Source organism: Bombyx mandarina, chromosome 13, assembly GCF_030267445.1.
Source record: "Bombyx mandarina strain Sakado chromosome 13, ASM3026744v2".
In the NCBI taxonomy this organism is placed as follows: Eukaryota; Metazoa; Arthropoda; class Insecta; order Lepidoptera; family Bombycidae; genus Bombyx; species Bombyx mandarina.
In genome coordinates, this window is record NC_143220.1 from 2,276,270 (window position 1) to 2,300,389 (window position 24,120).

General features: G+C 35.9%; 1 protein-coding gene across 5 annotated transcripts in view; it reads right to left on the reverse strand.

Moving 5' to 3' along the window:
• Positions 1–6,573: 6,573 nt before the first annotated feature.
• The window catches only part of LOC114249168 (uncharacterized), a 156,469-nt gene continuing 138,922 nt past the window's right edge, over positions 6,574–24,120 (reverse strand). For 4 of the 5 annotated variants that reach the window (XM_089732565.1, XM_089732567.1, XM_089732566.1 and 1 more), the window contains 5 exons: positions 14,865–15,006; positions 12,152–12,277; positions 9,345–10,443; positions 8,513–9,107; positions 6,574–8,328 (listed from right to left, as the gene is read on the reverse strand). In XM_089732565.1, the coding sequence (XP_089588691.1) occupies positions 7,153–8,328; positions 8,513–9,107; positions 9,345–10,443; positions 12,152–12,277; positions 14,865–14,910 (3,042 nt within the window). In that variant the 5' untranslated portion in view covers positions 14,911–15,006 and the 3' untranslated portion in view covers positions 6,574–7,152. The remainder of the gene's footprint in view (positions 8,329–8,512; positions 9,108–9,344; positions 10,444–12,151; positions 12,278–14,864; positions 15,007–24,120) is intronic. The other variant, XM_028182647.2, reaches the window with a different exon arrangement.

The window sequence follows — 24,120 nt, forward strand, 5'->3', positions numbered from 1 at the left end:
TTTTTTTTATTTTTATTTACTAGATATGTCTCGTCACTACTTTAATGCGCCACCTACCTTTAGACATGAAGTCCAAGTCTGTCTCAACCTTTGAATCGGAACACTTGCCTGTTTCGAGTAGAAATATACAGGATGGCAGCATAGATATAAAATTCTGGCTCATAATGAGCTGTGCTAACAGTTTTTGAGGGAATTAGATTTCTGATTTTATCTAAATACATTTTAATTTTTATGACGATTTGAATAATAAACACTACGCTTACCGATATTTAGATACTACACTCAAACAGTCTTCGTTAATATAATACTTGATTTACATAGATCTAGTGACTTGTAAATTCCACAGTTGTCAACGATTAGCGTCAGTGGACGCATGTACCTACTGTCTGCCCGGCTTATTTGTGTAAATCTGCAAATTTTAAACCTACGAAAAACTGGCATGACTTTCTCTCTGAAATAGAGTCCATCGACCACAACTAGAATGCTGATTCGCCTTGACAATGCCAGTGTGGCAGTGTGGTGGGTCGTTGATCACCGGCTCAATCTAAATCAGTCATGAGGGGATGTTTAGATCGATCTAGATATACAGAACCAGACTGTTGAGAGCCGCAGTCACCATCGACTGTTATCACTGGACTGTGTAATTTTCATATATTCAGTCATTTTTTTTGCATTAACACTCTTCATGTCAGGTGGTTCTTGTGGGAGCTGTATTAAAAGTAAATAAATGCTATTAATGGCAATGTATGCCAGAGAACGGGCAAGGTTTCTATCTGAAAATTGCAGGCCATGCGAATATTACAACTTTATAATCTGCATAGATGCTTGTATTGGTTTTATAGTGTATGTCGAAGAAAATAGCAAAAATATTCGGACTACTCATTAGTAAAACTGCGTATTTATTTCATAATTGGATATTTTTAAGCTATTGCATAGGGCCTTGAGCGGGGCGACCGAATCATGAAATTCCGTAACGAAAAAAATCTTACACCCCTCACTCCGCCTACCGTGTAGCTCGCGTTCAACACATTCACACGTTGCGCTTGTGTAGTGTTTGTGAATAAGCGCGTGGCGTGACGTCACACTGCATGCGCATCATGAAAATTCTGCCCATCTCTCTCTCGCGCGGTCTAGCTTATGAGTGTGAAGGGGACAGTTAATGTTTTGCTTTTATTAATGTTTAATATAGCGTGCTCTTGTTTTATTATTGTTTTAATATTAAATTTATTACTGGTGGTAGGACCTCTAGTGAGTCCGCGTGGGTGGGTACCACCACCCTGCCTATTTCCGCCGTGAAGCAGTAATGCGTTTCGGTTTGAAGGGTGGGGCAGCCGTTCTAACTATACTTGAGACCTTAGAACTTGTATCTCGGGGTGGGTGGCGCATTTGCGTTGTGGATGTCTATGGGCTCCAGTAACCACTTAGCACCAGGTGGGCTGTGAGCTCGTCCAACCATTTAAGAAATTAAAAAAAAAACACAAATATCATTGTCTAATTATAATTGCATAAGTTGATAAAAAATTCTATGCAATAGCTTTACCGCGGCAGTTCCCGAGTGCCACACGTTTTTTTTAAAGAAAGTTCTAGTAGTTTAACACAACTAGAAATATAACGAAAGCGTAGATTTTAAAGCATATTACTGTAACGTCATGCCTATAAAATATTCAATGTGTTCATTTTTAAATTTCTTCTATCTTCTTTCTATCATATTTAATTTTGATCTATTATAACAAATACAATACTTTTATATTTATGATTGTACCGCTAATGTTTGTGTCGTAAGCTGAAAAATTGTTGGTTGCTTTTCCTTTGTTTGAATTTTCTACTAGCACAGCTTAAAGAATTACAATATTTAATTTTGTATGGAATTACAGGATAGCTGAGAACCAATCGAAAAAACATACGGTTCGAATTGAGAGGGCTTCTATTTTTTTAATTTTTTTATTGCTTAGATGGGTGGACGAACTCACAGCCCACCTGGTGTTAAGTGGTTACCGGAGCCCATAGACTTCTATAACGTAAATGTCGCCACCCACCTTGAGGTAAGTTATAAGGTATCAGTATAGTTACAACGGCTGCCCCGCCCTTCAAACGGCGGAAATAGGCAGGGCGGACTCACAAGAGGTCCTACCACTAGTAAACCAGTTTGAAGTCTGTTAAAAATTTACAAAATTACCAATGGAACAGAAAAGGAGGTTATTATGGCATAATACCCATATTGGCAATTTGCATATGAGCTTACAGGAGGGTCTGCGATGATACGTGCACATTCAAATGAAATTATTCCGCGCTCGCCATCGGCGGACTATAAGCCGATTTCGTCTAACCTCGTTCAATCAGCGAGCTCTGAGAACGGGTGTACGTACGTGCGCTGTGCACAGATTTCAACGGAAATAGATACGACTGTGGGATAAATTTTTTACATTTTATGACCGGTTACCGTTTTATGAACTTATGGCAGGATTTGGGGGAGGCCTATGCGAAAGCAAAACAATCTTAGCCGATGTCAAATGAAAAGAAAAATGTACCTAAATATAAATTATGGTTGTTAATAAAGGCTTCTTTATCTTTGTCTTTATTTTTACCGTTTTATTAAAAAGACTTGTTGAATATTTAGAAAGGCACAGTGTGTATTTTGAATCTATATTGTGGTTAGCTTACGTTACTTTCAAAGTTCATTAATTCTAGAACAATTTTGAATTTTCGTCATTTTGGTACGTACAATAACTGCTACTTATTGCATCTGGCAGCACATTAACGATTCTTTATAAGAAAAAAAATTCATTATTTAATTATAATAATCAACGCATTTGGGTGCCATGTAATACTAATTCGACTATATAAATTTCAGTTTTCGTATTGATTAATGAATTGAGTTTGAGAATGTCTTTTCAATTTGTTACTAGAACCTTTCAAAGCTTATTTAATTTAAAGGTTTTTCTATAAGTATTGCACTGGGTTTTTTGGTCCAGCGTATTGCTTTAAGAACTCTATGCCTCCTACGAAATAAAATTACTGATTGGAACAAAGGCAAATATCGAGTACTATAGATTTCAGTATAGATTTTAAGCCAATTTCGTCCGCTTTTTTGTGCTTTTCTCACGGAAATGAACTACGGAATATGTACGTTCATTAGTGTTTTTAAAATTAAAATCGTAAGTCTATAATCAATATTTTTCTTAAATAAATTCTGTTTATTTCTGCCGTGAAGCAGTAATGCGTTTCGGTTTGAAGGGTGGGGCAGCCGTTGTAACTTACTTGAGACCTTAGAACTTATATCTCAAGGTGGGTGGCGCATTTACGTTGTGGATGTCATGGGCTCCAGTAACCACTTAACACCAGGTGGGCTGTGAGCTCGTCCACCCATCTAAGCAATAAAAAAAATTAGTTTATATGTATTTAGTACTTTATATACAAACATAGTCATAGTTTTTTTTATTAATACTAACGTCTTATATTCAATTTTCTAATGATTTTTAATACGAATCTCACTTACTACTAGCATTTATTCCATCAATATATACCTAAATAAACCTAAATATTATTATATTATTGTCTACAAAAGCTACAATTACGCGGAGTAAATGTGACCAGCACTTTTTTTCAGTAAACAGAATCACAATTCAAAAGTTCTTAAAGAACTTTCTTGTTTTGTTCGACATGTTGCAAGCGGCTAAGAGGTGCCTTTATCTCTTTATTTTCCCAGCACTAGGTGCAAGACAGGCAAGGAGCTAGAAAAACATTCTTCCGAACAATATTTACTTTGTGCAGACACCCTTTGACTTTCGAGAGTTTCTTGAAAGTTTTACCGTAAATTCAATATATGTTCGTTGTGTTTCTGTTGTTTACTTACACCTAATTTTCTTTACGTAAATTCGGTATAGAATTTTTTAATATTTCAACAACCCTAGCCGCCGACTTAACCTAATAGGTGTATGGCTTTAATAAAGAATAAAAAAAAAAACCCTAGTTTGTTTATTTATGATATTATTGTGTTTACCTTTAACATGTAAAGTGGTGGTTTGTCGTTTCCCATTGAAAAGACGAAATAAACAAAATTTATATGTCGGTAATAAATATTTCTCTAAACAATAAAAAAACTTACCTGCATTCATATTTTAGGTTTTTTTTATTGCTTAAATGGGTGTTAAGTTGTTACTGGAGCGCATAGACATCTACAACGTAAATGCGCCACCCACCTTGAGACATAAGTTCTAAGATCAGCCCCACCCCTCAAACTGAAACGCATTTCTGCTTCACGGTAGAAATAGGGAGGCCGGTGGTACCTACCCGTGAGGACTCACAAGAAGTCCTACCACCAGTAGCATTTATCACAATGTCAAAACCGTCTCAAATTATTTCCTAATGTTTTTGTTCAAATATATCAGGATAGAGTATCTACTAAGAGCATTAGGAGAGCATTAGTCAGTCGATGGTTGAATGCAAATATTTAATTAATTATTTTCTATTTACTACGTTTTTCTGTTTTTTTTCTCAAACTGTTTTATTTTTGTTTTTGTTTTGCGTTTTACTTTAATTATTTAATTCTAGGCGATGCGACGCCCCAATCGTTTGTAGCTATTTAAATGCGGAGACATTTAAATGGTGTTTAGTTGTAAGGTTAGAGTTTATATAGTTTAAGTTCACTGTTTGTCTTCCTAATAAAATAAAATAAATAAAATAGTTTTCGTATTTCACGGGTAAAGGTTTTTCCAGTTAGATATGATAATGAGCGAGTGCAAATAGCTAACTTTATGAAATTATTATTTACAGTATTTGAAACGATTCGCAGTTGAGATTATGAGATCTTCTTCACTTTGCAGTGAAACAAACAGAAAGCGAACGGAAAATTATCTTCTATTTAAAATAATATCCTCATGAAATTAAGCAGATGACAAGGGAATCTATATTTTAATTAAAGAATGTCGACAAAGTTAATAAGAAGGGCGTTCATTAATCTTAGTTCATGGCTCGGGACGCTGCGTTTCTTTAAGGCACAATTTACTGAAGTGGATCTTTAATTAACACATAATGGAAAATGAACTGCACCTTGTCAAATATTCATTTATTTTGGGACGACAAACAAGTGTCGGCTTTTGTTAAAAGGTATACAAGTTATTTCTATAGACAAAATCCACTGAGTTTCTCGCCGGATCTTCTCGCAGTTTCGATCAATTGTTAGATTCGGCGAAACACTGTTCTTGCTAGGGCTAGTGATCTCATCTACCCGTCCGTGCTTAGAATAGTCCCATACGCTACTAACGATTAGGTGGAGCGAAAAATCGGATTAAGATGTAGGGTCTAAGGTAACATGAAATAAGATAGAACAACTTTGAAGTCGTCGTGGCCTACAGGTTAAGACGTCCGGTGCATTCGTATCGAGCGATGCGCTGGTGTTCGAATCCCGCAGACAGGTACCAATTTTTCTAATGAAATACGTACTTAACAAATGTTCACGATTGACTTCCACGGTGAAGGAATAACATCGTGTAGTAAAAATAAAACACGCAAAATTATAATTTGCGTAATTACTGTTAGTAGATGTCTTGAGAATCCGCACGGGTAGGTGTCACCACTCCGGCTATTTCTTCCGTGAAGCAGTAATGCGTTTCGTTTTGAAGGGCGGGGTAGCCGTTGTACTGTAAAAACTGAGACCTTAGAACTCATATCTCAAGGTAGGTGGCGGCATTTACGTTGCAGATGTCTCTGGGCTCCAGTAACCACTTAACATCAGGTCGGCCGTGGGCTCGTCCATCCACCTAAGCATTAAAAAAAACTTACCTCTATTTTTACTGCAAAAACAACTACAATAATGGTACCAAATATCAAAAGTAATTCTGTATTGATAGACTGAGTAGTGCAGTAAATTTAAATTGGAACAGTGTAATGATAATTCAGACTTTGAACTCATGTCTCAAAGTGGTTGGCGACTTCACGTTGTGATGTCTATAGTAACAACTTAACATCGAATGAACCATGAGCTTCGTCTATTTATTCAGAGTAACAGAAATAAGATTTCGGAGCATGAGAGTGATAATTAAATAGGGTATAGTTATTAGAGTTTTAATTCCAGTTGATATAGATACAAATTGAACTTTTTAAATTTCGAGTCGATGTCGCCTATCTAACTATGAGATCAATGGCATTCCAAATGTACAATAACCTTTATGTTTTTGTAGTGCCTATATAATGATCTACAACGATAGAATAATAGACAGTTCACCTAAATTCTAAATAATCAATAAGCCCACTGTTTATTTTTGTAGCTTCTGTAACAAAAACTAATTAACTTAAGCTCTTGCACAATACACTAACTTTTGAAAATAGCATTCTGTTGTATTTAAGCTATTATTTGTACTCGTAATATACACTGAGAAATGAACACGTTTCCACACGAATAAGCTTTCGGAGCTTCCCGATTGAATTCTCAGAGGATAAGGAAAATAAAATACCATTGCAGCTTTGAGGTTCCAGACATATTTTATGTTCATTTTACACAACGGCTCTAACAAAATTTTTCTTGAATAAAAATATTTTATGGTACAGAAAAAGATGAAGTAATAAAAAAAAACGTTCAATGTTTCAGATACACTTTATTTACTTAAAATTTTACATAAAGTTTCTAACTTAAAACCCATTTATTTAAGCGATACTCGTACAAATGTAAAAAAATAGGTGAGTAGTTAGGTACATTGGGTACAAAAATATAAAATTTTAATATGCTATCTACAGTAAATCTATTTACAGTAAATACCCTAATAAGATAAATAAGAATGTTTATTTACAAAGTATCCATTATAATACTAATGTACAGTATAAAATGAATTAGAATATATGTATTTATTAACAAACATATTTTAAAGCACCTATATAATATGGGAGTCGCGATTTCGAAAAACTTTATAAAGAAGCTCTACTTCACAGCGTTCATGTGCCCACAAAAGCTATAAATCCCGTAGTTTTGCTGCTTTTGCACTGTTTACTGTTCACTCGCTCGCGTATAGTTTATCACGTGCACTGCTACAACACACTCACATTTTAAAGTTTCGTTTCTTCAGCAAAACTTACGGTATTTTCATCATCACTGCACTTGTTTTCGTCCGTGATTTATTTAACGTCCACCCACATATTTAACTAGATTTGAACGGTCACTTAACCTACATATGGGTAAGGTGCGAAGGGTGGCGGGAAATATCCCGGGTAGCCCGCCGAGGCTTGTACAGGTATCGATGAGGTTACGTAGGAAGTAAGCACGGTCGGTACGACTTTGGTCGTGAACAATGTCGTGTACACGGTTTTCGCACCGAAAGTTAATTTTAGAATTTGACTATCAGTTGCTATTACTTCGGTGTTCATGACGACCGGTGTCGAAATTAGAGTAAACTGTTGTTGAGGGAACAAAGGATTGATCGGTTGCAGAGGCAAAGCAGGCAAACTACTCGTTCCTATTTCGTACTCTGTTTTCGTGACAGTTGCAATGGGTCGTGAAATGGTGCTTTGCACTGTATTTCTTCCGTCGAAGAACGGAATGACATGCGATTCATAAATAGTTTCATATTTGAAAATAGGTTTCGAAGTCGTAACGACGTTAGGTATTTGAGCTGCAGCGGCTGGATTGAGGAGTCTAAGCAGAGCCAATTGTTGCGCTTGTTCGGGAGTTAAAGCAGGAGTCGGCACGTTTGGTGCTTCCGTTACATGGCTTGCTTTGTTTTGTCCGTGTGCTTTTTTGAGCCTTAAATGGTTGTCCGCTCCGTATTTGTCGATTTCGGTTAAATCAAAATCAGAGCCAATATTAGCGAGATCCAGTTCTGGTGGGAAGACTCGTCGAGGAACACCGTCTTCGTCTTCGGTGCTATCTCCAAAATCTAGTTCCAAATGTAATTCTGAACCAGCTTCGTCCAGTCGGCTGTTGAATTCCTTTAATGTTTTGCTGGGTATGAATTGGAAGTAATCCATTGGTGGTAAAGTTTTCGTTGCCGTAACGAATCTTGTGATTTGGTATGTTTGAATAAAAGTCAAGCTGCTTGTCATGTTGACGTCTTTTACTACGGGCAGAATGTGAGTTTTAAGCATGTTTTGCGTTGTACTGAATGTTTCAGTAATAGTTTCAAGTGGCGGGGTTTCCATGTCAGAAGGCAGCGTTATAGCTGGTAGAGTAGCGATGCTTGAATCTAAATTGTGATCTTTTCCATAGGGGGATGCGGTCGCCAATATGTTTTCTGTCAAAGGCTCGTTGAGAGAAATTTGCGATGGAGCTACTGTTGGCTCTAAACGTTTTTCTATTGTTGAGGTTACTGTTATAACACGCGTATTTTTAACACGTCCAACCTGGAAAAGAAAAGAAAATAGGATTTTAAGTACATCCTTACAAATATTAATTTATTATTTCATTGAATCTCTGGAAAAATAATTTGGAAATAGATAACATATATTTTTTTTAAATGAAAATTTAATTCTTTGTAATATGTACATATGTAAATATTGTTTTAATTCTATAGATAGTTCTGTTTACCTGGAAAGTATAGGGCGATTTAATTGTTGCAATTTCGTAATACACATCACTGAAGTCAGCAGGTGTGGAAATTTCGACTTTTAGTGTTTCAACCGGTGGCAGTTTTTCAATTGAATTGTCCTCAGTGTCATTGTCAAGTAGCGTGCCGGGACCACTTTGAGATCCAGAGAGCTCAAGATCGTTATCTGATCTTGCTTGAGGAGAAATATCGTTTAATTGTGTATCGTCCAGAAGAGGGTTGTTATTAGGGGTCGTTTGTTGCAGCTCCTCCTCACTAGTGGCCTTACGGATGGTTACTTTAGGTTTAGGACTAGTTTTGTACTGCCATCGTCCCGAACCCGGAGTTCGGTTCAGTTTAAATTTATAAAGACTTGTTGATGGTGCTGGAGTCACTTGTTCGACTGGAGATGGCTGAGCTCGAGGTTTGAATCCTCGCCGAGACTGATTCTCGTTGTTGTTGGCGGGAGCCACCACTGATTTGTGTCCTGAATTTCGACTGCTCTTTCTTCTATTAGAGAATGACGGTGTCGCTGTTTCACTGAAAACAGACACAGTTGCCAGTTGAGCTGTGTTTGCCGGACGGCCAAAACGAGTACTGAAAATAAATAATGAATTTTCAACAAACTACATTTAGCAGAATTAACGATAATTTAAAAATAAAAATAGTATTCTAATGTCCGAATGAAACGTGCATTAAGATATTATAGTTGATGATTGTCTTAAATTGAAAAAGATATCGGGAGTATCTCCTTTGATTAATGGTGACTAGCTCGTTGTAGAGAACGTTTGATGGTGATGAATTTTAGCCGTATGTGAGTTGTTTTTACGTTACCTGGGAGTCCTCTGGGCATTTCGGTTTTTGAATTTTTTGCTTTGATTAGCAGGACTGTTGTCGTGATTATCGTTTTCAGCAAAGTTTTGGGATCGGTGTCGATTTTTAAATGAGCTGCCACTTATTGTTTGTCTGCGTGAAGTTTTACCAAAGTTACTATCGTCATCAGAAATAGAGGGAGTTGGTTCCAAGTTGTGTCTGTGATTCTTAGAAATAGCCGGTGCGGCTGTTTTAAGGATTCTGTGTGTGGGAGAGGGAGATATTTTGGCTCTGTGACCAGCCGGTTGTATAATTTTAGAGTTACTGTTTAAAACTTGTGCATATTTTCCAGAAATGTATGTTCCTATGACACTTGTTTCATGTATTGTTGTAAGTCCATCTTTGACGATGGTACCGCCTAACGTAGTTACAAGGCCGAGAGGGTGTTCATCGTCATCCGAAGGAGGGCTAGGCTGGTGGGCTCTATTCTTATGAGCGTGCTTTGGCTTCGATCCATGAGTTTTAGAGGGTCTGATGTTAATTACTTTGTATGTTTCTTCAACAAATTCAGAGGGTTGTCGCGACAAGAAATCGTATTCCGGTTCGCCTAAATTATTGTTCGAGATTAATATAGCTGGTTCTTCGTCAGACTGACTCGATTTAACTTGAACAACGCTATTGATTTTGGAGCTTATTATCGACGGTGGCGTGCCTTGTTTTACTTCAACTTTACTGCTCACGATGTTTGTAACGCTCTTAATTTCGTTCTTTTTATTCTTGTTACTAGATTGAGAGCTCTGTTTATTTGATTTTTGTTTTGGTGAACTACTTTCTACTATTTTTGAAGGTCCTGCTACTATTTCGACTTTTGTGATGACTTGGCTTTGTTCTTTAATTGTTGACTTTGGAGTGTTTCCTTTCTTTTCCTCTTTTTTAGGAGATGAAGAGACCACGTTTACTGCACTTGACACAACAGCTGGTGGAGCTGGCTTATTGGTTTTGTTTTTGTCTGACAGTTTACTAGGTTTGATGGCTTCCGGGTTGACATTTGTAACTGATGGCGGTGGAGGTTTCGTTTCGATGATATTTTCTTGAACTGACTTTTCAGTTTTGGGCGGTTCTGGAAGGATAAAAGATAATTTTATTAGACGTGTCAAATTAGCATAGAGACATAGCATATTAGCTCCTACCACACATTTTTAATTCTTTATCGACGTCCCCTCTCCTACCACCATCCTTTTTTGTTCGTGCAAGGAAAAATCTACTACTTTTGTCTTTTCCCATGATTTGGAAAAGGGGAAGATAATGTTTGAATGTCTGTTGGGCTCAGTCTAGTGACGTGATAATACCAGGTAATAAAGTCTCAACCATATGCTTTAATTTCAGAATTTCAGGAACGGCATTATATATCCTGATCATTTTCGGCACCTTTCAAGTTGATCCATGTCAGCCAAGGAGTTCAAACACAGTGCTCAACTTTTTGTTCGATTTATGTGGCATGTGTGGCATGTGTGTGCCTTGCTTGTGGAAGAATCAGATCTCAGTTTAAGACATATGAGCTGAGGCGCATTTTACACAATAATAATAAATTATTATTATTGTGTAAAATGTAATAAATAATACTAACTACAATAATAATAAATAATAAATAAATACGTCGAGTTTTCAATTATTCTCTGAGTAGTCGTGGCTGGTTTTAAAATCGTCATGGCTTAAATAATAAGACGTACAACAATTCTCTTATCCTTTCGCATCGAGCTATGTGATTATGCTGATGTTTAAGCCCACATAATCCCTAATGAAATACGTCAAAATACGTAACTGAACGAATGACGTCGTTTAACAGGAGTTAAATTCGTAAAATGTATTATTTGAGGCGATCAAAGCCGGCAATGTGACTTTTGGACAATTATTGGTAAATCAGAAAAACGAATTATTTACTTTGTATTCCATTGGCAGTCACAAAACTCTTCTGAACGACATCTTAGATAAATAACAGGTTAAGTATTAACCTTTATTTAATGCAGGTTTTGAACCGTATTCTTTCAAGGAGACGATTATATTCAAATCAATCTGTATTGACATATCAATAAAATTTTTTTGTCCAAAAGCACAGATTGCCACCTTTGATAATAGACGACTCATTTGCGTGAACACTTGTGGTAGGACGTTTTGTGACTGAATGCGCCCATGCCTGAGATACCACGAGACTGCCTATTTTTGTCATGAATAGTGGATCAAACCAATAATATAAACCGGATCCCATAAGGGATCTTAAGATATCCTTTATTTTATGGCAGGTTGCGGCTTGGCTTTGCCCCTGGCATGAGCCACGGTAACCACTTACTATCAGGGGGGCCGTATGCTCATCTGCCTACAAAGGCAATAAAAAAGAGGGAGGCAGCATAGCCACGTAAGATCGGACGTTACCACATTCAGCCAACGACCCAGCCTAGATAACTCCGCCAGGGGAAGTAACAAGATTGTAACGTTCATCTCGTTCGGTTGCACTGTAATATGAAGGGATTATCGTGGTACAAGTACCTACTCAAAGCCTTCATTGCGTGAAGCAGTTTATTTCAATAAATTTAAATGGAATATAACAGTGCGTGTACTATAAAAGTAACAATACGCCTATTAATGAAGCAATTGCAATTTGAATTGAACTGTATTTGAATTGAATAATTTTAAAGAGAAATATATATATATTTCCTAGATACGACACACATAAGTGTGAGTGATCGAGAATCACTGCTGTAGGAAATTGAAAAATTTTACGAAACATAACAAATTAACTTAAATATATAATATATAAAAAACAATTCGACCTGGAGGAGGCGCTGACTGGGGCGAGAACACCATTACGGTATTGCCAATGGTTGTCGTGAAGTCCAAGAATCCATAGACAGTCTGAGTGAGGAGATTGCCTTGTGCTCGTACTGGTGTCATACAACCTGAAAAAGAGAATGTTTAACACCTTGGTTATAATCTGTATTTCTGAAAGAAAACACAAGGTCATCTTGAACGAAAACACAAACACTGAATTCGTATCTAGCGATGCACCGGTGTTCGAATACTGCAGGCGGGTACCAATTTTTCCAATAAAATACGTACTTAACAAATGTTCACGATTGCCTTCCACAGTGAAGGAATAACATCGTGTAATAAAAATCAAATCCGCAAAATTATGAGTTGCGTAATTACTGGTGGTAGAACCTCTGGTGAGTCCACGGGTAGGTACCACCGCCATGCCTATTTCTGCCGTGAAGCAATAATGCGTTTCGGTTTGAAGGGTGGGGCAGCCGTTGTAACTATACTGAGATCTTAGAACTTATATCTTAAGGTGGGCGTTAACGTTGTAGATGTCTATGGGCTCCAGTAACCACTTAACACCAGGTGGGCTGTGAGCTCGTTTACCCATCCAAGAAATAAAAATTTTTTTTATCGAGTTTTCCCCGATGTCGTCAAATGATGATTTGGTAAATTTCTTAGAAACGAGGCCATTAGTTGACCATAACTTATTCTGAATTAGCTATGTACCATGTATTAGTTATTTAAAGACGATGGTTTCAATATAAGTATCAAGAAAGAAATAAGGTGGACAGTTGAAATAGCCTAGTGTAAAACAAAAGACACTAACAGGATTTCATGTTACAATTTGGAAATAGCTAATTAGAATAAGACAAGAACAAGAAGATACAGCTATTGTATATAATATTGAATACTGTATTTAATATTAAAAACAAAAAATGCTAAAGCTAACAAGATTTCCTCATTTTCTACAAATTTTTAATACAAAAAATAAAGTATACAAAAAAAACCATACACTTAAATGTATTGATAAATCATAAAATCTAGCGGCGGCGTTACTTCAGTGTCATTGAGTGATAAATGACGTGTAATACTACCTCTGTATGGGTTTTAAAAGCAGGGAGGTTTCAGAAACATTCGCGATATAGCAACATTATAAACGGAATCCTTTTACTCAATGGCTTGTGAATGTTTACGTAAGCGACTGATTCCTTATGGGGTTTAGACCATGGATTACGAAGCTTGTCTAATTACAGGACTTTTTCCTGTTACTGCTGTCTTATTTATGTCTGTGTCAGGCTCTATGTCTTTAGGTACGTATCCTTACAAATAGCTTTTGAGCATCTTCATCATCGAATTTCATTGCTATGAAAAAGTCTTAATGACCGTTTTCAATAGCATAGAACCATTTTTTTTCAATGAATGGCGTTGTCACTTTGTGATGTCTATGGACTCCATTGATCGTTTGGGACTTGAGGTCACTCACTCATTTACGCAAAAAGTCATTAATCAAAAGTTTTTAGCTAAACGTAGTGTACTAAATAGTCATGCTAATCTAATCCACGAACATTTGCATATAATAACTGATCTCATTATTATACATTTTGACCGAAAATAATATTTTTACCTAAGAAACGAACATTATATCGTTTGAAATAAAGTGACTAACAAATTTCGTAGAGGTTACGGTACGAGATCCCTTTAATTCCGGGCCATTTGCCACCAAGTGGGCCGGGATAGTCCACAGTAACGGACAGAGGAGGCTGCCCTTCTATTCCAATCTATGTATTTTCAATTACTTTACTCGGAAACTTTTACGTGTACTTTGTCCTCTAAATATACTTCGCGCTACTTATTCTATCGACCCTTTTGGTTGGCTTGTATTCATGAGATTTTAGACGTGTTTTCTCTGCTAGCTATTCTAAGTTTCTTAAGGAAGATTTCGAGAGATTTACTACGTTGAAAAATATGTAATCCGATTAGTATAAAATGCCAATAGTCATTTGGCAGGCGGGTTGGTGACCGCAGTACTATACATACTGCATACATAGACATAGCTTATTATGGATGATTATACAACCATCGGTCGGTCGTCAGGGCCTCGTCCGTTAGCTAGCAGGGTGCACCACGGGCAGGTGAGGTTGGCTATTGAGTAGCTGTGATTCCATTGCCACCCCTTACACCCCTAAAGTGTTCTAGTGTCCTAAAGAGTTCTAAATAGTTAGTAAAAAAATTGTTATTTTTTTTATTGCTTAGATGGATGGACGAGCTCATAGCCCATCTGGTGTTAAGTGGATACTGGAGCCTATATACATCCATAAGGTAAATGCGCCACCCACCTTGAGATATATAAGTTCTAAGATCTCAGTATAGTTACAACGGCTGCCCCACCCTTCAAACCGAAACGCATTACTGCTTCACGGCGGAAACAGGCAGGGTGGTGGTACCTACCTGCGCGGACTCACAAAAGGTCCTACCACCAGTAAAAAACGCTGCATGTTGAAGACGATATGAAGTTTAGCATGGAGCGTCCCTAATTCAGTGGGAGACCAGTGAATTTCCTGAGCACTTTCACCTGCCACTCCGGATCTCGGGTCGCGCATTAACACTCAACTAAAAACAGCCTAAAACAATAACATAACATTCCACACAAAGGTCCGGCGCCGGGAGGGCCGGAACTCCCGTTTTTCTGTCCCCCGGGTACAAAGCGGGTCATTTTATTGTACTTACTTAAATGGGCGGCCACCGCCAAAAGAGCAATTAGTCGACGATCCATAGTGGCTCTGTTGTTTTTATTCGCGCTGTTTCAGAATAGAGCACGCTTTTGGTGCTGTAGCATTTTGTGCGATAACCGCATTATCCGGGCTCGGCCCTGAAACAAGTGCAGGCAAAAATTAATAATTTTATTCCGACGCTGGTACATTTAAAAATTGGACATTTCCTATTGTCAAGTTATTTGGTAAAACTAGAGAAAACGGTAGTCTTAAGCTCCACTAACCACCTAATGAAGGGAGCTAGTCCACTCTATTAAAGGAAATAAAATAGGGCTTGTAACTGATGTCTTGAGGTGGTTGGCAACTGTAGGACCTATAGCCCTAATGACAGATTGCGAAGACTCACTATCAGGTGGTCCTAATGCTCTTCTCTGCCAATAAAATCTTACAATGATATTCCTTTCACTCGGTGCACTTTCCATTTGACATCTAAGCTTAAAAACTTAAATGCTTCTGACTTTTCATGCTATATTAAGTTACAATAATATCCAATATAATTATGTATGTTCGGTTCAAAAATTCATACATGAATGTAATTTGTCAATCGAATAGCGTCGGTTTGTAGATAAAAAGTGTATTACGACCGAAAAATCGGTTTAGCGGAACAAACAAACAGTGTTTTCAGAGTTTTTTAATTTATTTGTATTACATCAATTACGCAGATCGCAACACAAATGAATATGCAATCGACCATCGGCGCTTCGTCGGACAAAATAATCATTCGATATATGCAAAAGCATCGGCTGTGCGGTCATTTCTCGTTTCGGTGGTCGACCGAGTACGTCGAAATGGCCATGTATTAATAAAATAAACATAGGGGCGATCGGGAAAATTATGAATGCATGGATCGTTCCTACGGTTTTGTTCAAGTTTTATTGGTATTATAAAGTACCGATAAATTTGTTGGCTGTTTTGCGTGTTAATTTATATATTAATACATGAAGCAAAAACCTTGTATCCCTTTTTAAGAAAATTGCGCGGACGGAGGAGTATGAAATTTTCCACACTTATAGAGAATATAGAAAAGAAGTGCACAGTGCTTTTTTTTTTTAAAATAATGCATTAAAGATACATTATATCAATAAAGAAAACATTACACACACTACATACCATGTATTTGACGCACACGCGCATGTATACTACTTATTTTCAAACTTTTGTTCTTGACGTCTGTTGTCAAATTGAGAATAGAATATAAATAAATAAATAAATAAATAATAAATAAATAAATATTTACTAACAATCACGCCACGTTAACTGGTCCCGTGATAAGTTCGTAAAGAACTTGTGTTACAGGTACCAACCAGACAACGGATATAAATGTAAGATTTTTATTATACACATACATAATTTTTAAAATGGTTTGTCTTTGTTAATATTTTTTATAGTGTAGTCTTGGAGAAATTTGTGATTATAGAAGTATAAAGTACAATCATAATAGTGTACAAACTAACAATTCCAATTAATTATAATCGAATTTCGACTACTGCGGGACCTCTAGTACGTTTTAATATCACGAATGCGGTGGGTGTTGTTCGATGACAAAATTAAACTAATCCAAAATCCGAATTACGATAATGACAATTTCAATGAAATACGCATATACGTCAAGTTCCGGACGTCACTAACTGTCGGTCTACTTGATGGGAGTGCCTCGGCGGAGATCATCGCCTTTATAGATGTGGTCTTATAAAAACACTAACGAAATAATAAATACAGGTAAATGAAATAAAATATGGAATTAAAAACCGAATCCGGAATAATAATTTTTATTTCATTTTTATTGTTTAGGTATGTGGACGAGCTCACAGCCCACCTGGTTTTTAAGTGGGTACTGGATCCCATGGACATCTACAACGTAAATGCGCCACCCAACTTGAGATGAGTTCTAAGGTCTCAGTATAGAATCGCATTACTGCTTCACGGCAGAAATAGGCAAGGTGGTGGTATCTACTCGTGCAGACTTACAAGAGGTCCTACCACCAGTAGATGAACCAGAAAATGGGGTTTCTATCTAAGTGTTTCCAATGTTTCTGATACAACATTAAGATTTAAGATATACACCATAATATTGTATAATAGTAGATTTGTGAAAGAAAACAACTAGGAAACAAACAAATAACGTGAAACTTGTACAGGAATAAAATTACTACAATGAGTCAAGCACGCTTTTAAAATAAAAGAAAATGTTTTTGGCTCAAGAGGGATTCGTTGTCTATGTTTGTGAACACAGCCCTAATTTAAAAAGCAAAATTGTTCTTATAATAAAGCACAGAGAGTTTTGTGGAAAATTTTCTTATTTTCGATTCCAATTTATCGTTTGGAACTCATTCAAAACATAATTCACGATCTCGGCGAAGATTGCGGTTGGTAATACACGATTGGCAAACATTTTATGTTTGGTATTTCCGGTGCTAGATACAAGGATTTGTTGTTACTCCGTACATACAATATGCATATTATATTTTCATTGTTTTTTTTTAATTTTACCGACTATAGTATGTTTAGTTTAAATTAAACCCAAAAAGAAAACGAGCGATGATCTTTTACAGCTATAAGTTCTCCTATGAGAGAGAGAGAGAGACAGAGGGAGAATATATAGTTACTTTATTGACCATTAAAACAAATAAAATTTAAAAACAATCAACAGATAGCTATAGTTAATGGTACAATAGGCAGTCTTATTCCTCAAAGGGATTTCTTCAAGACAAGGGACTTTTATCTAAAGAAATTGTGAAAAAGATGCAGCAAGTATGTGTACTATAATTAAAAATATTTAGAGTGATCTCTTAAGATAAATCAAACTTTTACGCACATTAGTAAATAATAAAGAAAATATATCTATTTACATTAAATATAAACTTACAATAAATATACAATTAGAAAAGAAATAGCTTTTACTTAACTTTTAACTTAAAAATTTTAAATTAACTTTGAAAGTAGTTTGTGCAGGGTTTCACAGTTGACTGTACAAGTATACCAGAGTAAATATATAAGTAAATACAATTAAATATATAGTATAAAAATGTGTTCAATTGGTTTTAATTGATGACTTCTTCTTCTTTAGATAATAAAAAATTAAATCGTATTCCATGCCTTAACAATGAGACCACGACTGAGGCATTTCGCTACTTTAAGCTTTTTGAGATTCTAGAAAGTATAGTTTTGTTAGTTTTTTCAAGAAATCAAACATTTGTACTACATTAACTTCTAGTTAAACTACGATTAATTTTCACGAACTTCAGGGAGCTTTTCTTAATTTATTCAGTTTTATTTAGTTACAAACATTCCAATTTAAAACAGTTTCATGGAATTTTTTAATAATCTACATTCTCGCATCTTTATTATTCAAATTACATAAGCATCTCATAATTAATCTTGATTTCATTGTCTATAATTAATCGGTTGTTAACACCCGTATGATGTGATTAGTACAGACGGCGGCTTGTCCAGTCAAGAGCACAGTGCAACCATCGTCATAGATCTCTTTAATTTAATTATTTTTATCTCGAACTTAACTTACTTAAATTTTAAATGTGAAATACCCTCCCAAGAATATTGTTATAACTAGCGACCCGCCCTCGCTTCGCTTCGGAAACATTAAAACACAAATGAAACCAAAAAAAAAATAAAAAAAAATAATAAAAAAAAGTAGCCTATGTTCATCAGGGACAATGTCGGCTTCTAATGGCAAAAGAATTTTTCAAATCGGTCCAGTAGTTTCGGAGCCTATTCGAAACAAACAAACAAACAAATCTTTCCTCTTTATAATATTAGTATAGATATAGATATAGATAAATAAGCGGGATTCACGGTTTGTTTCAATTTTAATAATTCATATATAACTTGCAATATACGCTTGCACTTATTTAAATAGAGAGAGGTAGAGGACCAATATTTTATAATTATAATTTTTATGAAGCATTTTCGATATTGTTTTTATTAAAATCTTCAATTTCGCGACTAAGAATGTCATATGTAATTATCATCATATTGTTACGCCGGTAAGAGCAACGCCATCTATTGTCGAATAGCAGAAACGAACACCGAGATAACTAGTGAGATCAAGAACGTTCGAGAAATACTACGCCATCTGTTGGTCAAATGGCAGAAACGCATATCGAAAATACTCGACTTGTGAGGAATGTTTTCTATAATTCTAGGGACGTCGTATCGACTATAAAAGCGTTGCAGGGATGTCAAGAAGTAATCGGAACTACTCGAAGCGAAAAACAGCAATTGGATCACCTGAAGCGAAACGGAAGAAGTGAATTGAGAATTTTAAAGTATTCGTTACGTGTTTTAAGTTAATGAGAGTAATAGTGAGATTAGTTTTTTTTTTATTGCTTAGATGGGTGGACGAGCTCACAGCCCACCTGGAGCCCATAGACATCCACAACGTAAATGCGCCACCCACCTTGAGATATAAGTTCTAAGGTCTCAAGTATAGTTACAACGGCTGCCTCACCCTTCAAACCGAAACGCATTACTGCTTCACGGCAGAAATAGGCAGGATGGTGGTACCTACCCGCGCGGACTCTCAAGAGGTCCTACCACCAGTAAGTTGCACTTCGGTAAATTTTTTATTTATCCCGAACCCCAGCGCGTAACAATATCAATCGTAACAACATAATTGTACAGTAAAGATGTTCATTAAGATACTTGTAGTGCTGTTCTCATCTACAGTACACTACACAGCACAAAGCTGAATTCTCGTATAGATTGGCATCCATTGTGCCCACTGCGGCCCGGTCAGTCTCGCATAGCAAAGCATATTGAAAGCATTTGAATGCTTACTGAGTTCCGATTGTAGGCAGTCTCGGAGGATAACGACGTGCAAGCGTTTCCATTGCTATGTAACTGCGTTTCCTATGCGATTGGTACACTGTCGAACACGATATGGTCATTAGGTTTCTGATAATGTCTTCACCTATGAAATGTCAACTTATGGTTATGACTTGGATATCGTCTTTGAGTGTTCTATTGAATATCTTAGTAATAATTATACTGAGAACTAGAATAAAAAAAAGGTCTTAAACGGCTTAATTTTATTTTATTAATAAAATTTAAGGAGACGTTATTATGTTTAATTATTTTGACGATGAAGCGATTTAATATCTCCTATTGCCGCTATAAATGAGCGGCGATCACTCATCTTTACATTAGTTGTAGGTACACCGTAGAAAATACATATTAAGCTGAAAAAAATTCAATGAATGTAAATTATAATTTACATTTCAATAACGTAAGTTTGATAGTTTGTTTTTAATTGACGCTGTAACGGTACTACCAGTAGGATCGACAAGATTCAGAAATACATTTAGAAAAATGACATAGGCTACTTATTCTGATGAAAAATGAAAATATTTTTGAAAACGTATCTACTATGTACAAACAACGTGGTGTTTCGCACAAGCCATAAGTCCTTGTGGAAGTGAATGTAGTTCTTTGTCCTGTTTGTATATGGAGGTTGTATCGTTTAGGGGGTGTTTGCTCGCGAGATGGCACCAGTGATGCGGTGATGCTGGCGGCTCCACATCGTCTGGAACTATTCATTCGATCCCTGACGTACACACCGCAAAAATGTTTGAAGTTATAACGTATGCGTACAAACTACAATGAAATAATTTTATACTTTATTCATCTGATAAAATTACTTAATTTTCGTTGTCGCCGGTACGTATCTAATATTAAAATGAATGTTTGTGTATTGGTTTGTTTGAAAGCTTTCGTTTTTTTATCCGAAAACTTAGTACTGTTGTTGCTTGCAAAGAAGTTTTTGCCATATCATCAACTTACAACAAGTACTTTTCGGCGGTAGTCACAGCGTAGGGTAGCCGAGCTTCATAAGTAACCAATAAAATTTCCGATCCCATTTTGTTCGTTAATCCAAGTGCCGTTTATCCGAAAGACAATTAATTATAAATAATCAAGATCAAAAATGATAAAATATTTTTCAGTACGTATTTTATTTCGTAATGAATCTGCCGACGTTACCATGTATCTGACCAAGTACTTAGGGGGTTCATCCCTCTATTCAAACAAAAGTTAATGAGGCGTACGACCTACACAGTATACCCGTACCGCTCTCGTGGGATTCACACATGTCTGCGATATATTGTAATTACAACATATTCACGAGAATTTCAACAACATGATTTTCCAAATGTATAATTTTTAGATCTTTTCAGTTTCAATGTTTGTAGATTTTATATGCGAAATAAACCAGACAATTTGGGATAATAGAAATATTAGAATACTTCTTCGCCTAATCTGTATAGTGTATTTTCAAATGAGGCTCAGGAAAGAAAGATGATGGCATTACGGATTACCCAGTTCTATATGTACAAAAATAGCTCTATATTACGATTACAATAAGATTAACTCGTGATTAAGCCATGTTATTATGTACTCAATAAAATATAGTTTCTTATTCAAGTACACAATTATAGGCATTTAAATTATTAAAGAAAGCGTACACACAGTCATATAACTATATAGATATCTTATTGTTAAGATGTTAAATACGATAATATTATTTAAAACAATATTAAAACAGGAATATAATGCCATTTTCATGCCTTAAGAGCCATACTTTAAAATATTATATATTATATTTATGTTACGCACTAAATTTATACACAGACATTATGAATGCTTATCAAGAGGTTAATTTAATGGTAAGTTCAAGAACATGTGAACTACGTGATATTGCCGTTAATGAGTGAAATCAAACAATTGAATACTAATGAGATATGTTGTGTTTGCAATTTTAGCCTTCAACAATGAATTGAATATTCAACAAAATAATGTTTCAGATTTTATTCTCATTGTCTTGTGGATTTGAATGTACTTTTGATGCAACAGAATATTTAATAATTTTTAAAAACTAGTTTTACTGACTAGCTACAGATGTCCGTTCAATAAATGAGAAATACATTATACAAGTTGACAATTGTTTTGAATTTTCTCAAAAATCTAATACTACTACTATAATACTAAAAAAGTAGTCAAAAACGTACTCAAAAATAAGCTGTATTTTTGTATAAATATTTTTTCTTCAATAATCGATTTGTCTTTCATGACTGAATCTCGGAATTTGTGTTTTTAGAAACTTACCTACCTTGGGAGCCAGCGCCGAGTATCACGTGCTTATCCACCTTACTGGCGCGTAAATCGGGATGCTAAGAATGTTTTACGAGGTTCTATTCAATACTGAAAGCGTAAGCCTCTTTCAGAATCCCAGACGTTCTTATAAAGGCTTTAATCCCGCCTTGGAAATGTGCTGATGCGCGACAATGCATCATCTCTTCATATTGCTTATGAGGGAAAAAATCTCAATAAATCTGTCGCAAAAAATATTTATTATTGACAGTATACAAGCTGTCGCGATTGACGGAGTGGAATTTTATTTCTTTGTAATGGACTCACGACGATTTGGTACATCACAATGAATGTATAAATATTTGACGATCGATACCTATAAATTTGAGACGAACGTGTAATAATTTATGTTGGCATCGGTAGTTATTGTCTGACAAACAACGCACGGGCTCGCGGCCAAATTTATATTCCAACTTCGGCTCGAACAAGGGCCGCCCGCAGAATCGCCTTTCGGACTGAAACCGATAAACAACTTACTAAGCAAAACTGATACAAATGAGCGTAAATAACAGAGGGCCCGATACTTATTCTTTGTTTGGAGTTCGCTGTTTATTTAGCTTGGAGTTTCGGATCCAGTGTGGATGCATTTGTAGCGAAGTATTTTGATTAAATAAAACGCAAGTATACGAGTGAATTCGGAGTCCGCTTGGAATATTATGTTAAGCAAACAACCTCTCGAGGACGGACGTGCATGGATGCAGTTAGCTCTCCAATGGGAACAATTTCAGTTCACCTTTTGGGGAATTTTTACAACTTTTATTTCTATCGTCGTTACTTAATTCATTTTTCTTATCATTACTACTACTCACAATAATGGAATCGCAGAGTCGTGACAGCACTTACCGGTATATTTCTTTTACTTGAATACAATTAAAACGAATTGTAAATACTGAACTCGTGAAAGCTATTAACGTTTTCAACTTCGTACTCATGTTAAATCCAGAATAATCAAATTGTAAATTAATTGATATAAATCTAACGTTTTGTCCCGTTGTCTCCTTTTTTTTTTAAAGTCTCATAGTAGATGTAGGCAGTAATCAGATAGAAAATTTAAAAGAAACGAAATTAGGGTGATTTCAAATAGGGACGGACCCGAAATGCTTGAGGCGAGCCATTTTGGCTGCATCCCAGGCACGTTTTGCATTTTATTCAAACGTTGACGTGAAGGATAGAGTCTTATTATTTTACTACTTTGACGTGAGCCGAATCTACCTGTGTAAGATAGGTCTTTCTTCACTTCTTATGATTCGTTATGATAAAATTCAGTTGCGACTCGAAGCGGTTAAAGAAAAGTGCAAATTTTTAACATTACCGTAGCTATGGTAACTAAGGGTACAGTTGCTATAGCAACGATTGCTATAAAAACGGTTACCATGGCAATTTTTTTAGCGTGGACGAACGTGGGTGGTTTTGTGAGTGAATTGTTTGTTAAGTTTTTGAGTGATGGCTGCATAGATATAAGGTTTAAAATAATATAACAATAAAGAGAGCGACAGATATAAATAAAGTAAAGAGAAATAGGGGTAGATTTTAATTAATCGCGTTTATGTTAACGAAGCTATCATATCATTAAAACTTTTTTTGAAATAGGGATTTACGTAGATAATTTGAATGAACAAAAACTCATTGAATAATGCTATCAATATTAAAAAGTCACCCCATATTTTTACCAATACCTTCATCGCAGTGCCCCCAGATAAAGTTTCGGTACGTATTACAACATGAATATCAATAATTGACTTATTTGATTTGACCAGTAACATTCTACGTGTGGTTTATTACATAAATCTTTGCATGTTAGAATGAGTTAAGCTTAGATAGCGTTCCGATAACAAAAGAAAATTCTGTGTTGTATAATCTGTGCTGCCGAAACTGCGGAACACATATTAATTGATAAGGTAATGCAAATATGAATCGATGTTCCTTTGTATGGACATATGTATGTTTTTTTTTTTTTTTTATTGCTTAGATTTGTGGACGAGCTCACAGCCCACCTGGTGTTAAGTGGTTACTGGAGCCCATAGACATCCACAATGTAAATGCGCCAC